At 42.0% G+C, this 15440-nt stretch overlaps 1 protein-coding gene across 2 annotated transcripts in view; it reads left to right on the forward strand.

Annotated features, from left to right (window-relative positions):
• The window catches only part of zcchc2 (zinc finger, CCHC domain containing 2), a 26111-nt gene continuing 10671 nt past the window's right edge, over positions 1-15440 (forward strand). Inside the window, exons 1-9 of one of the 2 annotated variants that reach the window (XM_085173103.1) lie at positions 1-990; positions 6671-6791; positions 7157-7227; positions 8334-8405; positions 9836-9936; positions 12541-12644; positions 13268-13330; positions 13900-13954; positions 14070-14196. In XM_085173103.1, the coding sequence (XP_085029229.1) occupies positions 199-990; positions 6671-6791; positions 7157-7227; positions 8334-8405; positions 9836-9936; positions 12541-12644; positions 13268-13330; positions 13900-13954; positions 14070-14196 (1506 nt within the window). In that variant the 5' untranslated portion in view covers positions 1-198. The remainder of the gene's footprint in view (positions 991-6670; positions 6792-7156; positions 7228-8333; positions 8406-9835; positions 9937-12540; positions 12645-13267; positions 13331-13899; positions 13955-14069; positions 14197-15440) is intronic. The other variant, XM_085173104.1, reaches the window with a different exon arrangement.

Below are 15440 nucleotides of genomic sequence, written 5' to 3' on the forward strand. Positions count from 1 at the left end.
ATACAGAGTAGAAGAAGACTGTAACTTCGTGAAAAGGGCTTCTGTAGTGGCGCCGCGTCAGATGCTTAGCTAACAGTAATAACACGGTAAAACGACGGATATTCGGTTCTCGGTCAGTATTACGAGGCGGTGTTAGGTTGTCAGTAATGTATATTGGTCCGTCGTCTACACTTTGAAGGCTCTCTCGTAGCACTGATAATGCTGAAAATGAAGCTACCGACGAAAACGGGCGAGGAAGGAGGTAACCAAACGGCTAAGAACGATTCATTGGATCGACCGAAGCACCAACATGTTCTCGGGGCGGCATCTCCCTCCGTGGCGTATGACAAGCTGGGGGACTCGCCCAGACCTCCGGTGCATCCAGCACAACTGGACAAGGAGAGCGTCTTTGAGTGGTTCGGCCTGCACCTAAACCCTGCTAAGCGTATCGAGTTCATGTGCGGGCTGTTGCATATGTGCCAACCCCTGGAGCTCCGTTTTTTAGGATCTTACTTGGAGGATCTCGCTAGAAAAGATTACCATGTTTTACGGGACTTTGAGTTTCGAGCAAATAGTCCGAGCGATTTGGGAGTGTTAACGGACGTGGTTGACCCAGTGATCAGGTCTAAACTCCTAGTCTGCCTGTCCCTCCTCGGGTCTGACAGCAGGGAATGTGCTGGAATACTCTTTCGGATACTCAGCCATGTCAACCCGGCCTTGTTCTGCAGAAATTACGACTGCCCCCTCCCTCCATTTAGGGACTCTCACGTTCACTCGCCGTGTCAGGCCGACAGTATGTACGGAGGTTCAGAAGAAGACTGCGGCTTCTCTGCAAACGACACAGCCGGAGGACCTCTGGAGCAGATTGCGCTGCTTTTTACTATGGCGTCCCTGCACCCAGCCTTCCACTTCCACCAACGCCAAGTTGTTCGGGAACTGCTCGACAAAATAGAGCTTTCTATGGAGGAGGGAAAGCGTCAACGCCAGCGTAGATTAAACGTCCAAGCAACGGTAATGAGCAACAAACCAACTTTAGCCCATCTAAATCCTAAGCTAGCTTGTTAAACTCGCCCAACTTTAAAATGTGTTCTTCAGCAGAATTGGTTAAAGTGGGGAAAAACGTTAGATACATATATTTCAAACTACGTAACACGAAAATAATGTCACATACTGGTAGAGTATGCTCAGAGCAAACATTCTGCTAGCATTAGCTGCCATTATACTATGCTATCACTAACATGAAAGCCAGCCGGTTAGCCTGCTGCTAGCTACAGTTTGGGCAGCTGTTACACGCTGTCGCACGCTCGGAGCTGTTTTGTAGCCTGCTGTTTAACTGTATGGGTTACCGTCATCTGTCTAACCGCCATTTACAGTGTAAGTCGCTAACAAGCTTATTGGAGGGTAAGTGGTGCCCTTATTAAAGCTATATTCAGATGCAATGCCAAGCGCTCCTCTGACAGCACTAATTCTCAAACAGACCGCTTTCCAAGCGGCTCTGTGCTGTAGCAGGTGTTTGATAAAGAGCCGATCTCCCAACAATCACCCAACCACACAGCTGAATATCCATCCATCAAATAACTCATTTTAGCTGGTGTGGTCTTAATTTTCTATGAAAGGTGGGATTGGTAACATGTTTTGGTGTCATTTTTAAAACGCTTTAGAATATATATATAAAAAAATCAAAAGAATGAGTTGGAAATGGACTCCCTGCAAGTGTATCTCATAATCTTATCAGCGTGTCTTTCCAGGCCAGATAAGATGAGTAGTGTTAACTGGAAGAATTGCACGTTAAAATAAAGATTTCACCTGGGGAAGTGTGGTTCAAATCTCATGTCAGACTTAAACTGCATTGAAGTATTTTTTTAAAATCATTTTTAAAATTTTCAGCTTTCATCTTTGGTTACTTTTTCTGGTGAAAAGGGCTTGGATCTAAAACCCCATGTCTGATTTGAGGGTATATCTGCTCAGTAGTTCTCTGCTAATGCCTGTGGAAGGTCACGTAAAACCACTTGTCCAAAGCATTTCACATGGAGCAATGTGGATGTTAATCCTAAAGGAAAGAAGGTTCCCATTACTGGCACTGCCAATGTAATGCTAATGTACCTGCAAGCAGCACTACATTTTTGACACATTATTGCTGGGGGACCTGATGACACTGTATACAACACCAGACACTGACATATCAGTGGGAGCAGCAGAGATGCAGTGTGAAGTGTTCATCAAAGGACCCCTGCTCCTTTGATCTGTTTTCCTCCATCTATTGGCAACAAAAATTGCAAAAAATATTTTGTTTTTTCTCTTCATTGGATTTTTAAATCTCACCCCTGAACACAACCTCCTATAAAGTGGATAAGGTGTCATTATAACCCAGCCAAGTTAAGTGATTCCTTCACGACATTAATATTAAGTATATTGAGTTATCAATGTATAGCTTTTTTAGCATACCTCCTTGGGCTGTTATCAACACCATTTATGACTGAATCCTTTAAACTAAACTGGCTGCTTTTTGTTTCGTCTAATCTGCTTCCAGATTTGTTAATATAATTCAAAGATATACCATAGAAATAGATCACAAAGTTGCATACAAAGCCAGGACATTTTGCCTACCTGAATATTATTTTTTTATAAGCAGGTTTACTGTGATATCCACTCTGAATTTTCTTACCTTTCCTCACCAGTCTGTGTTTAAGACTTCAGTGATTTCTCTGTTCTATAAGAGGATCCAAGCAACTCAGTAAGCCTGCTTTGTTTAACAGGCTTCAGTTTGCTCCCCAATGGCTGAAACTGAAATATTAATATCATTTCTGTAGTATTTAGCTGTTTCTTGATTAGGGCTGCCACGATTAGTCGACTAGTCACGATTACGTCGACTATCAAAATCGTCGACGACTGATTTAATAGTCGACGCGTCGTTTGAAGCTTTGTAAGATCACAAAAGACGCAGGAATAAGTAGTAGGATTTAAGAGTGTAATAACGGACTGAAACAGAAGATGGCAGCACTGCATGTACAAGGATGCCAGCTGCCGTTAAACCCCGAAGAAGAAGAAGCTGTGTCCCAGAATTCATAGCGCAGCCCAGCTCAGTTTCCAACAATGGGGGCAGCTAGTTAGTTTTAATATTACTCTTATTATTCTTTCTGGGTCACAAAATAAACGTTTAACATGTTTTCAGGCGAGAATGTAGCTGTGTAAACCTCAAATATCTGCTCAGTTTATCAAGACACCACATATTTTCAAAAGCGCTCCGACGTTTTCAGAGACGTCTGTTAGCCACTAGCTCGATAGCTAGCCGGGGGCTAGGCTCACTAGCGCCGTGAGAGCAAATGTTTTCAAACCCACTGCCGTCTTTCGCTACTCAGGTTAAATATATATAAGTCACTTAGATAACTTAAAATGTTATTGTTTGGCTTTAGTATTTTATTTGTTCCTGAGTAAATCGGTTTGGCTGAGATTAAAGTTATAGTTTTTACACAGCTGAATAAACGTCAAGCAGACAGCTGATTATCAGAAGTGTGAGATGCTCGAGAATTTACTCCGGTGTCCTGTTATATTTTAGATAGCAAGGAGTTTATTAAACTTCACCGAAACAATCTGCAAATTTCATTAAAAGTAAATAAACTATCATCTTGTCTTTATTTTTAGTTAGCACAGACCTTAAACACTTAAAGCTGTAAGCTAATGATAGTTATATAAGAGCAGATGCTGCTGGTGCAATAAGCTGTACGTTTTACGTCCAATGGATGATGATCTGATTAGTCGACTAATCGCAAAAATAATCGGTGACTAGTCGACTATCAAAATAATCGTTTGTGGCAGCCCTATTCTTGATGTGAGCGTCCTGTAGCTCTGTGTAAACATGGTGGTCCCGCTTGTCTCCAAACAGCAGTTGTTAGTTCATTTAATTCCAATTAGGTGCAAACTGTTGATTTCAGTCATTAAACCTGGTTCCACAGGTTTGTGTTATAAGTGGATAAAGTTCAAACCACAGGCTCTGTTGAAGCGTACAGGAGGGCATAATAATATCGGCCCGTATTGAGAAAACGGTTTAATAGTTTTATCTATTAAACGATTGTTTCAGCTTTATTTTATGAATGAACAAAACCTCAGTTAACTAACCTGAAGTCATGTGAGGAATGCAAAGCTCTTCTGTAGCCACTCAAGGGGGAGAACTCCCCACTGCCTCATTAGAAACCCCTCACTCGTTTTGGTCAGCCACTCTAAAGGGTCTGAGTTTGCATGTTGCTGCCTAATGCACACACGTGGGGGATATGTAGCAGGAAATAGCAGTCGCTGTTCCCCATGTAAGATACTTAATGGAACAAAGTGTGAGTTGTTTGGTCATGAGACTTTCTTAGTTTCCAGCCCAGTCACATTATGCTAGTAGCAGCATACGTGTCTGTATCTCTGACTCGAAGGCTTTCTGTTCCACGAGTCCCGGGATGAAGTCATTGTGAGCCAGAACCCTGCCTGATGAAGATGCACTGCTCTTAATAAAATCACTCGTGCCCTTTTTAAAGAATAGTCTCTGGACCGTGCCACTGTCAAATGTGGGCAAACACATAGAGAAAGTGAATGGTTTGAAACAAATGGAGGGTTCTGGGGTTTTGTTATGCATACATCATCTCTGTTTCATCCCTTGTGACTGACACAATGTTGTGCTTTGGCCTTCTTGTAGCCACAGACGGATGCTGTAGCTTGGCTCTTTTCTGTACTATTTGTATTATGCATGCATGTGCTTTTTTCCCTTTCTTTGCTCAGCATTTCTGTGGGTTCATGTTTCCTGTTGGCTTGTAATTTATCACAGACTAATATTTGCTTTGGGCCATTGATTTCATTTTGTGTCAGAAGTGAATTATAAAGTCACTGCAATTAGTCTTACACTCTGTAGAAAAAGCTGAAAAATGTACTCAGAGATTAGAGATGGCACGATACCACTTTTTTATTTCCGATACCATAAATTTGGATATCTGCCGATACCAATATGAATCCAATATAGTGTATTTTTAATCAATAAAACTGATTTTTTTAATATTTTGCTGCTTTTTATATAAGTTCATACTCGCGTTAAAAAAAAACAAACGCTAAAGCTATTCTGTTATATCTGTATGTAAAAAAAATAAATAAATAAATAAATAAAAAAATAAAAATACACTGCACCCAAAATATTTCATAGTTCAGCAACACTGATCAATCTAATAAACTTAAACCTGCTCCATCCTCCCTATTCTGGTATTTTAAAGAGTACTTAGCAGAAATATTAAGCAACCTAACTAATAGGGCTCTAAAACTCCCAGAAAAAATTAAAAATAGGGAACCACCCCCCACCTCATGATGCTTAATCGATGTAATCAACTTTAATTTGATGTAGTGAGAAAAAAATGCACAGAAATAAATTATTTTTCAAGAATAATTAAATAGATTCAACATCTTTCTTCAACAGAACTGCAGACTGCACAGATGGTATCTTCCCAAAGGAAAAAGTACTACAGCTTACTAGGGTATATTAGACTTAACAGTTACTATAAACAGTAATGGACTTCTATATATTTTACACCAGATTAAAACTTTGGGTGTAAGAGTCAGATAATTATTTATTAAAAGCTCGATATTTTAAATGAGAATAAGAAAGAAAAGTATGTCTTTGTGCCCCCTTTTCCCTGTTCATGCCCTATCGGCCCCCCTGGCTAAACTTTGCTAGATCCGCCCCTGCACACCCATATGGAAAAGATATATATATAAATCTTATAAAGTTTGTATCTGTCTTGTATGAAACTTGTATGTTTTGGATACTTACTAAAAAAATATATGAAAGTAATGAGAAAGTGGCCACTTTCATGAGTAAATCATATATGTTTTTACTATTTCTTTTCCATATGGGCAGTTACAGCCGTCAGCTACATAGAAAAAGATCCTGGTGTAGAAAGTAATATTAAATAAATTCTAACAACAGCTTATCAAGCTTAAACGTGCTGCTGTTGTTCAGCCGCTGGTTTCCTCTTTCTGGCGTGAAGTGAGCAAAGAAGAGATCATTGATCAGTTTCACATTGAAGTAGCAGCAGGAGAGAGAGAGAGAGGCAGTCGCTCCATATATCGGTTGTTAAGCTTAACGTGGGAATGCTTTACAAACATTCAGAGATGAACTTACACACTTGCTTTACTTCTCTCTGGGAAAACTTCCTCGGACATGAAATGCTGGTTTGGTAGCGACGCTACAAACACACACAGCCGCTCTATCACGTGACCACACTGCTTTGATGTGCTACGGTTATGAGCCGAGTTACGCCGTGTCGCAAGTTCTGTGAGGTGCTTTTTTGATATTTAATGGATCAGATGACATTTTTTATTTCTCTCCGATATCCGATCCAGTAATTTAGGTCAGTATCGGACCGATACCGATACGTAATATCGGATTGGTCCATCAGAGATCCTGGGATAGTATTCCAATTTTCAGATCCCTTCATTGATCTCCAGCTGTGTATTGTGGGAAAAGTAAAACAAAACACTGGTGGTGTTGATCGAACTTTAAACACCCCCCCCCCCCCCCCCCCCCCGCATTAGTAATTTGCACCCACAGTTGTTTAAATTGAAATGTCACAGGTAACCGTGACTCTTGTGAAATGCAGTACTTTCTAAGTAGAGCTCAGCTTGCAGTGAATTAGTATGTTTCTAACTTTGAGTGTTTGTTTTCCAGGAGCTGATGGGCCAGAAGGGAGATTACCTGCCCTCTCAAGGGCTTGGGCTAGGAGAGTGTCCAGCCTCCCATCCACCTTGCCAGAGCCGACGGTCCAGCCGCAGGGCGACACAGAGAGAAGGTGAATAGAAAGGATGCACATGCTGAACATGATGGCAATTATCTGCTGCAGGTGCAACTGAGGTCTTGGCAGCTTTGATATGTGCCCTGAGTCAGAGTTTTTCTTTTTCTTTGCTGTAATCATTTCTAAGGCACTAATGGTTTTTGTTATGTTGGCACTTTGTACAACCACAGAGAAGCCAATACACATTTTTCTCTACTTGCTGATTTATTCATGGCAGGTGCTGAAGTGACCCTGATATTGTATGGGCTTAAATAATTCAACAGGCTTTCAGTAGACCCACACTACTGTGTCTGAAGACGGTATTAGCTATGTTGCTGTTTTATGGAAAACCGATATCATTAGTGTGTCCTGTGTTTGTGCAGCTGTGCATATCGAGGGAATTGTGCTTAGGGGCATCTGTCGGAAGAGAACGGACAAGGAATACAATTTTGAGGTAGGTAACAGCACACATGCACACTCGGGCACCGCTTCAGATCAAGTCAGAGATGACCTGTGATGTTAAGTTCAAATCTGAATTTTTACCGTTAACCTTTGAGTAGCTTTGCATGATTGACAGTTCAAAATAAGAAGTCTGTTATTGCAATAAATTGTCTTTTTCCTGACGTTGGAGCCTAAAATGCTTTTTTTCCCCAAATACACGTGTGTACAGGCAAAGGGTCAAAGGGTCATTGGTTGTTTTGCTAACTTGCTGCCTGCCATGCTTCTCAGGCGGGTCTGAACGAGTTTGTTTGCCCTTATATTCACCACGTGTGACACAGTGACAGAAAGTTAAGGCTCCTCATTCTTCGTATACCTGCTCAGTAACACGTACAGAAGCTTTCTGCTCTGCCACCAACACCCGCAGCTGTGAACTTGATCATGCAAGAAAAATGCAGCTTTTACACGTGCCCCTATTGTCACACACAGTTATGTGCCTATTATAACGCCCAGATAGTTTCCTGTATTTCCTTTACTTTGTTTGACCTACTTGGCCGATGCGCTCAGAACAATCCCATTTTCAGTGGTGCATGGCGTGTCGGTGTCACAGCTGGTGACTTTATCCCTTGAGAAGTCTGTTTAGATCTTTATAGAACAAAGTAACCTGATTGTTTATGTGCAGAGAAATCATTAAACAATTGGAGAAGAGCCTAACTGTCCTGTTGGCTTTTCTAAGCTTTGACAGTAAAGCCAGCAGCTCTGTTTGGAGCTGCTGATGCATAAGACACAGACACGTATCTTTGTAGCGCACTCATGAACAGAACTTTAACTTTTGACATGAGCAACTCCTGAGATTAGAAAAGATGTCACACCTTGATTTCTTAGCAGGAGAGTAAGCCAATCTTCCATTTAACACAAGTTTAGTTTTTCTTGTTTTATTTGAATGGTTTGTTTGTTTTTTCCACTTGTGCTCACAGGTTGATCACTTTTTATTCAGTATCGTTGCCCTGCTTGGGTGTCTTTACGCCGTTACTGTGCGGTAAACGTCTAGTGCAGTCCTTCTGTGAGGTGTTTTTGGCACGTGTGGCTTTGCAGTGATGGAGTGTCCTGCTGCTGTTTCAGGTGAAGTGGTCCGACTCCTCTTTCAGCAAAGTGACCAAAACCCATTTTGAGCTGGAGAACTTCCTCCTGAAGGTAATCACAGCAGTAATATTAAATCAGAAGAGCTGCAAAAGTATATGTAAAGAAACTTTCAGTGTTGTGTTATGTTCCTTTATGTGTTGAACTGTTATTTTTTTTAAAGATATATAATTAAGACAGGTGTCTGATTGCACAGAGGTTTGGGTCTGAGTGTGTCACTGTGACATGTGCAACTAGATAGAGGTGGGAATCACCATACATCCCACGATACGATATTATTGCAATTTTTAAAAATATTTTTTGATATTCAGATTCTGTACATAAAGGTAAACTTTATCAATATTCATTTTCTCTAATATCAAAGTCTCACACTCAGTCTTTCTCTCATTTCAGTTTGATTGTTGACAAACTGAACGGTTTGTATTACAGTCTAGTCCAACTTAACTGAATCAACCATCTGGTACAATTATAGCTATTCTGAACTATGCAGTTTATGAAAACTATGCAGCCCCTTCAGCAACTGAAGAATTTGAAAGTAAATTCAAACAAAATATAATTTTACATTAAATAAAAAAGTTTTAAACGTAATTAAAATAAAACATGTCTTAAATGAAAATAAGTAAACTGTCATGTTTATTGCTGCCAAAAACAAGTTAAACACATTTGGACAGTGAAGGAATGTCAGGATTCTTGCTCAGAAAAAGGATCAACATGCTCTGAAGTCAGAGCACAAAAACCTTTTTGTAACAAAGTATCGATTTCTGCTGTCCCTGTATCCATACATTATTAGAAACAAAATATCACGATGCTACACAGTATCCATTTTTTCCCCACCCCTACAACTAGGTCTGTTTTGTTGTAAACGATGCAAAGACGTTGTGGCAAATGGACGAAGCTGTAGGTAACACATTTAATCAGCACAGTTAATTTAGCTGCTTGAATTTCAGGGTCGTGCTGGCGTGTGTGCTGGCTCACTGTCAGAACACATCAGCAGAACAAAGTGACAGCAGTGTGGATAGTAAATAGGAAATAGACTGATACACTGGTAATTACTGATTATTTCTACACTCTCAGCAGTTTGTACTTCAAGCACTTATATGAATGTTTTTCTTGTGTAACATCTGCACACCAGCTCTGACGGTTCTATCCGGGGAAACTTGCTGAGGATACTGTGGAGCAGTTGTCATTGGCAATGGAACCACTTTCTGATTGGTCTGACCTCCATCAGTAACAGCTGTATGAGTCCAGATGCCAATTTCAAATGTTTGGCCAGTTTTTAAAAAAGAAGCAAGTTTATTGGTCGTCCTGTACGAAGCTAATCTGTGCACAGGTGATCGGGATGTACCGTCGTATATACATTATGGTAATGCAGCTTCAGTCCACGCCATTGAACCCAAAGCTGCTTATTTAGCACAAAAAGGAAGTCGAAGTCGATGCTTCAGTGCATCCCACCTGTTGTTCACCTTCCCTCTTTTTCTCCGCAGCTTCCTAAGGATCAGTGTACGGAGTCTTTTGAGAAGAGCATCTTGAGTCTTTTGAACCAGGGGGGGCAGTATGAGAGCAGGGAGGTGGAGAAGAACCTCAGGTAATTTACATTTAACCCACTTGTTCACCTGCAATCTTAAAAAGCTGCGGGACAAATTCTCCTTTTGATCTCTGGCTCGATGAGCCGGTTTCTGATGAGGAATATTTGTTTTTGTTGAGCATTTCTGTGGCGAGCTTGTGTTAAAATAACTTGTTTTGGCTCCATCTTGTTCGGCGTTTTCTGCCATTCACGTATCTGATCACATGGAAACATTGTGGACTGCAGCTTTGGCCGAGGACTTGCCGCAGTCGCGACTGTGGTCATTTTGTTCTGTTATTCTGAGTTCTCCAAGGATAAGAGGTCAACATCTGTCTTGCTTTACCCAAAGACGTTGTTCAGCATCATTTCCTGTGTGTAAAAAACCTGACATGCATTCCTGCTCCTCACTGTGCCACGGTTTACTTCGAAAACAAGAAGCTTTGTGGCATTTTGAGGCGCTCTGTAGACTTGAACGACAGCAGGTCAGTGAAGGAACATCGGAGGAGATTCTCAGTGTCCTGCGGTTATTTATCTCAGGTGTGTGTGCATGTGTGGAGGGAAAATGTCACCAGAGATTAAGATGTAGTCACAATGTGATGAGGAGGGCAGCCTGAGAAACCAAAGGGCCTGTTAGTGTCAGACTGTAATCCTCCTGTTTCACACTAACGGGCAAATCGAACAGCATCGTCTGTCTTTTCTTTATACATCAATACAGCCAGTTTAAAATGTAAACAAAAACAATTAGCTAACCATCGCTGTGTTATTTTGAAAGCTTGAGCTTAAAATAGCTCCGAACAAGCAGCTCTGTGGGGATTTTAAGCACCTTCGTTTCCGTCAGTGTGCTGTGTCGGTTATTGTTGCTGCTGCTACAAACCAGCAGGACAAACTGTAACACATGACTCAGGGCTGTGTTTGGAACACCGTCACCCCCGTCATGCCAGTACTGCAGGGTGGAAAAAGGAGCGGGGGCCCTTGACCTAGAAAGCACAGCTAAACATGATAATGTGTCAAATGGGTCTGACCCTGTGTCCCTGTAATACATGTCAGGCAGGCTAAACGGGGCTGGTTTTCATTCTTGGTTGAATGGATCGTCGACCCACAGAGGGTTTTTTTCCTTTCATTTCTGATCTCACACACACACACACAGTGGGTGTGGCCTCTCCACCAGTTTCATTTAGTGTGAAGTGAGACTGTGGAGTGAGCGGGGAAACTGAAACCTATCTGCTGTTTTTGTTTGCATCCAAAGTCCGGCCCACATTCAGACTTTTGTCTTGTGTCTCATCTTGTATGAGGCGAGGCTTAACTAGTGCTGGAGCAAAGCTTTTCACTTCACTGTTGGCTACAGTTATGGGCCATTAAAACGTGCACAGTGCACGACAGGTTAAATGTTTATAGACTGGGGGGTTGGTACGATCATTATGAGAACGGGGGCACACAGTGATTAGTGTGACTGTGTTAACCCTGATACATCGGGCTGCTCGATTATGGGGAAAAATGATAATCACCATTATTTTCACTGAGATCTCGATTATTTGACGATATTTATTTAACAATAACAATGTTGAATAATGACTTTAAAGATTGTCAAAAAATAATATAAAATAGTGCAAATACTGATAACAGAGCAAATGTTTGCAATATAAGAAATAAATGTAAACATCTGTGTTTAGTGAACTTTGCAGTGTTGCTCTGTGGTGCAGCTACGACACTGTAGCAAAGTTTACACACTGTGTCTACTTGATCCACGTCTGACTCATGAACCCATAATGTTTCCACACCACTCAAGTTTTTTTTTTACCTCTTTTCAACCAACAGCAGTCACTCTCCTCTCCAAATAACTTCTGCTGAGCTTTCCGAGCTTCCCTCGGGTCCTCTTAATCAGCGGTCCCCAACCCCCGGGCCTCGGACCGGTACCGGTCCGTGAGTCGTTTGGTACCGGGCCGCGAGAGTTGAGGCTCAGGTGTGAAATGTATAGTTTTCAGGGTTTTTATCGGTTTTCAGCGTTATTTTGTTATCGTTTTTATCGTTTACTCAGTTTTCCTGGGTCTTTTCACGTGTGTTATGAATAAATCTTCTTTTTTTCGGTACCGGTACTAGTTTTATTTTGTTGTATTTATCCGCGACACCTTAAAGGCCGGTCCATGAAAATATTGTCGGGTATAAACTGGTCCGTGGCGCCAAAAAGGTTGGAGACCGCTGCTCTTAATTGTTGTGACACGTGTTCGAAATGCAGAGAGGTGCGCTCGATTTGCCACACGGAGCAGTGCGAGAGTAAAGCACGAGGGAGGGGCTAATAATCGGCTCAGTCATTTTTAATGATCGTTGAAAGCCCAGATCGTAATCGAGATTGAAATTCGATTAATTGAGCAGCCCTACTGGTACAGACTGTACCCAGCCTCTCACCCTGCTGGATCCATACTCTCCCACAAATCTGAAATTGATAAGCAGAAGAAAGTCCATGGATATTTCTGTGAATTCTTCAAGCCTTTATGATCATGTAACTGATATATTGTCAGCTCCATCCTGTGCATGCAGAGTAATGGTGTCATTCTGAAGTCTAAATTTAGGGTATTTGTTTGTTAATGAACAGCCTTTCACTCGTGTTGTCTCTGTTCTCCCCTGTAGAGAGAGGTTCCTGTCTGCGCCGCCGCTGTTCAGGCAGACCAGAAAGGTCTGCAGCTTCTTCAACTGTGATTCCAGTTGCGCTGCTAAACCTACTTGTAGCAGATGTGAGTATAAGGCCAAGATACTCAGAGGTTATTCATGTTAGATCAGGGGCGGGGCAACTCCAGGCCTCGAGGGCCCTGCAGGTTTTAGATGTGTCCTTAATCCAACACAGCTGATTTAAAGGCTAAATTAGCTCCTCAACATGTCCTGAAGTTCTCCAGAGGCCTGGTAACGAACTGATCATGTGATTCAGGTGTGTTGACCCAGGGTGAGATCTAAAACCTGCAGGACACTGCCCCTCGAGGCCTGGAGTTGCCCACCCCTGTGTTAGATCATGCAATTATCTGAAAGGTCAGCTGTTAATTACCAAGCTGCAGCATCATCCTGCAGAAGAGTCAGTGATCTCACCTCCTCTCTGAAACACGCATGTATGTAGCCTTACAATAGCCGGAGAAAGCAACAAGAACTGTTTTCTAATATCGTATTTATTGATTTTATATTTTGAACCTCTCTGGCTTCCTGTTTAGTTCATTTTCTTTATTTATGTAATGAAAGTAATAAAATGCTACAGATGTGCAGTTTTTGGTCTTGAGTGATCAGACATATGGGACAAAGTGGTTTTCCTTCATCACTTGTGCTTTAATTCCTGGGTTTTCACCTTTTCTGTGTTTTTGTTTTTGAACAGGCAACTGTCAGCTGGGCACAGCCTACCAGGGAGACTGCTCCGATGCCTCCAGTCAGGAGGAAGGTGAGAAGGGGGGTGTTTTTCTATGATACTGGTGGCAGTGCAGCATGATGAGGGGAGAGGTGCATGGAAGTTTGTGTAAATCGCTGATTGTGGGCACTGACAAAACAAAGGCACGGCCCGCTAACCGGGCCTGCTGCCCGAGTCTTACTAGTGTTTATTTTTGGAGGTCAGTCGGAAAAGCTGAGTCTGTTTCAAATCCTCATATTTCACAGCTATATTTGCCCCATCATGCACCACGGGCAGGCAGCACGGCCTCGTCCTGCTCACACTTTATATAAAGCTTGTTAATCCTGGACGATTTGCTTTCTCCAAAGAACAGTTTGATTTTTAATTTTTAAAGCCATTTATCTTACAGACACACAGATGGGTCTTTGTTGATCTTTGGTCCTGCTGCTAACAGTACACATGGATCACTTCTCCTTTGTCAGGATGTAATCAAACGTGCACTGTGCTTCACCCTAGTTGTGCTCAAGCTCACATGTCATTTGATGTGTGAATTGTAATGAACAATGAGTTGGATCAGCGCCTCCATCATTGACTTTTTCCTTTTTAAACCCTGTGAAATCCAGAGTCGTATCTACAGGGACACAAGAAAAAGCACGGGTCCAAGAGTCCGTGCCAGCTGTGAGTATAACCTCTGCTTCAACACTATTTTTGTCTCCAGAATTGAAAAAACTGTTAGTGAAGCAGAAAAAAGCTGCACATAAATGTATTAACCAAAAGCACGTGTTCCTCTCAGCAGTCTGTCGGCTGCCAAAGGCTCCCAGGTGGACCCTCGCAGGGGAGGACACGCCGCAGAGCTCAATGGGCCTGCAGAGAGGAGGAAGAAGAGCTGCGCGCCGCGAAGCAGCCAGGAAGCCGAGCAGGTCGGGTTATGTCCCAGTCTGTCTTTGTCTCGCGTGTACAGAAACATGTTTCGATTAAAGAAGCTCTTACTCAATTCAATTCAATTCAATTCAATTCAATTCAATTCAATTTTATTTATATAGCGCCAAATCACAACAAATGTCGCCTCAAGGCGCTTCATAGATACAGAGAAAAGCCCAACAATCATATGACCCCCTATGAGCAGCACTTTGGCGACAGTGGGAAGGAAAAACTCCCTTTTAACAGGAAGAAACCTCCGGCAGAACCAGGCTCAGGGAGGGGCGGGGCCATCTGCTGCGACCGGTTGGGGTGAGAGAAGGAAGACAGGATAAAGACATGCTGTGGAAGAGAGACAGAGATTAATAACAGATACGATTCAATACAGAGAGGTCTGTTAATACATAGTGAGTGAGAAAGGTGACTGGAAAGGGAAAAACTCAATGCATCATGGGAATCCCCCGGCAGCCTACATCTATTGCAGCATAACTAAGGGAGGATTCAGGGTCACCTGGTCCAGCCCTAACTATATGCTTTAGCAAAAAGGAAAGTTTGAAGCCTAATCTTAAAAGTAGAGATAGTGTCTGTCTCCTGAATCCAAACTGGAAGCTGGTTCCACAGAAGAGGGGCCTGAAAACTGAAGGCTCTCCCTCCCATTCTACTTTTAAATACTCTAGGAACAACAAGTAGGCCTGCAGAGCGAGAGCGAAGTGCTCTAATAGGGTGATATGGTACTACAAGGTCATTAAGATAAGATGGGGCCTGATTATTTAAGACCTTGTATGTGAGGAGCAGGATTTTGAATTTAATTCTGGATTTAACAGGAAGCCAATGAAGGGAAGCCAAAACAGGAGAAATATGCTCTCTCTTTCTAGTCCCTGTCAGTACTTTTGCTGCAGCATTTTGGATTAGCTGAAGGCTTTTCAGTGAGTTTTTTGGACATCCTGATAATAATGAATTACAGTCGTCCAGCCTGGAAGTAATAAATGCATGAACTAGTTTTTCAGCGTCACTCTGAGACAGGATATTTCTAATTTTAGAGATGTTGCACAAATGGAAGAACGCAGTCTTACATATTTGTTTAATATGTGCGTTGAAGGACATATCCTGGTCAAAAATGACTCCAAGGTTCCTCACAGTGTTACTGGAGGCCAAGGTAATGCCATCCAGAGTAAGAATCTGGTTAGATACCATATTTCTAAGCTTTTCAGCGCCGAGTACAATGACCTCAGTTTTATCTGAGTTA

The sequence above is a fragment of the Neolamprologus multifasciatus genome, chromosome 9 (assembly GCF_963576455.1).
Source record: "Neolamprologus multifasciatus chromosome 9, fNeoMul1.2, whole genome shotgun sequence".
NCBI classification, from domain to species: Eukaryota; Metazoa; Chordata; class Actinopteri; order Cichliformes; family Cichlidae; genus Neolamprologus; species Neolamprologus multifasciatus.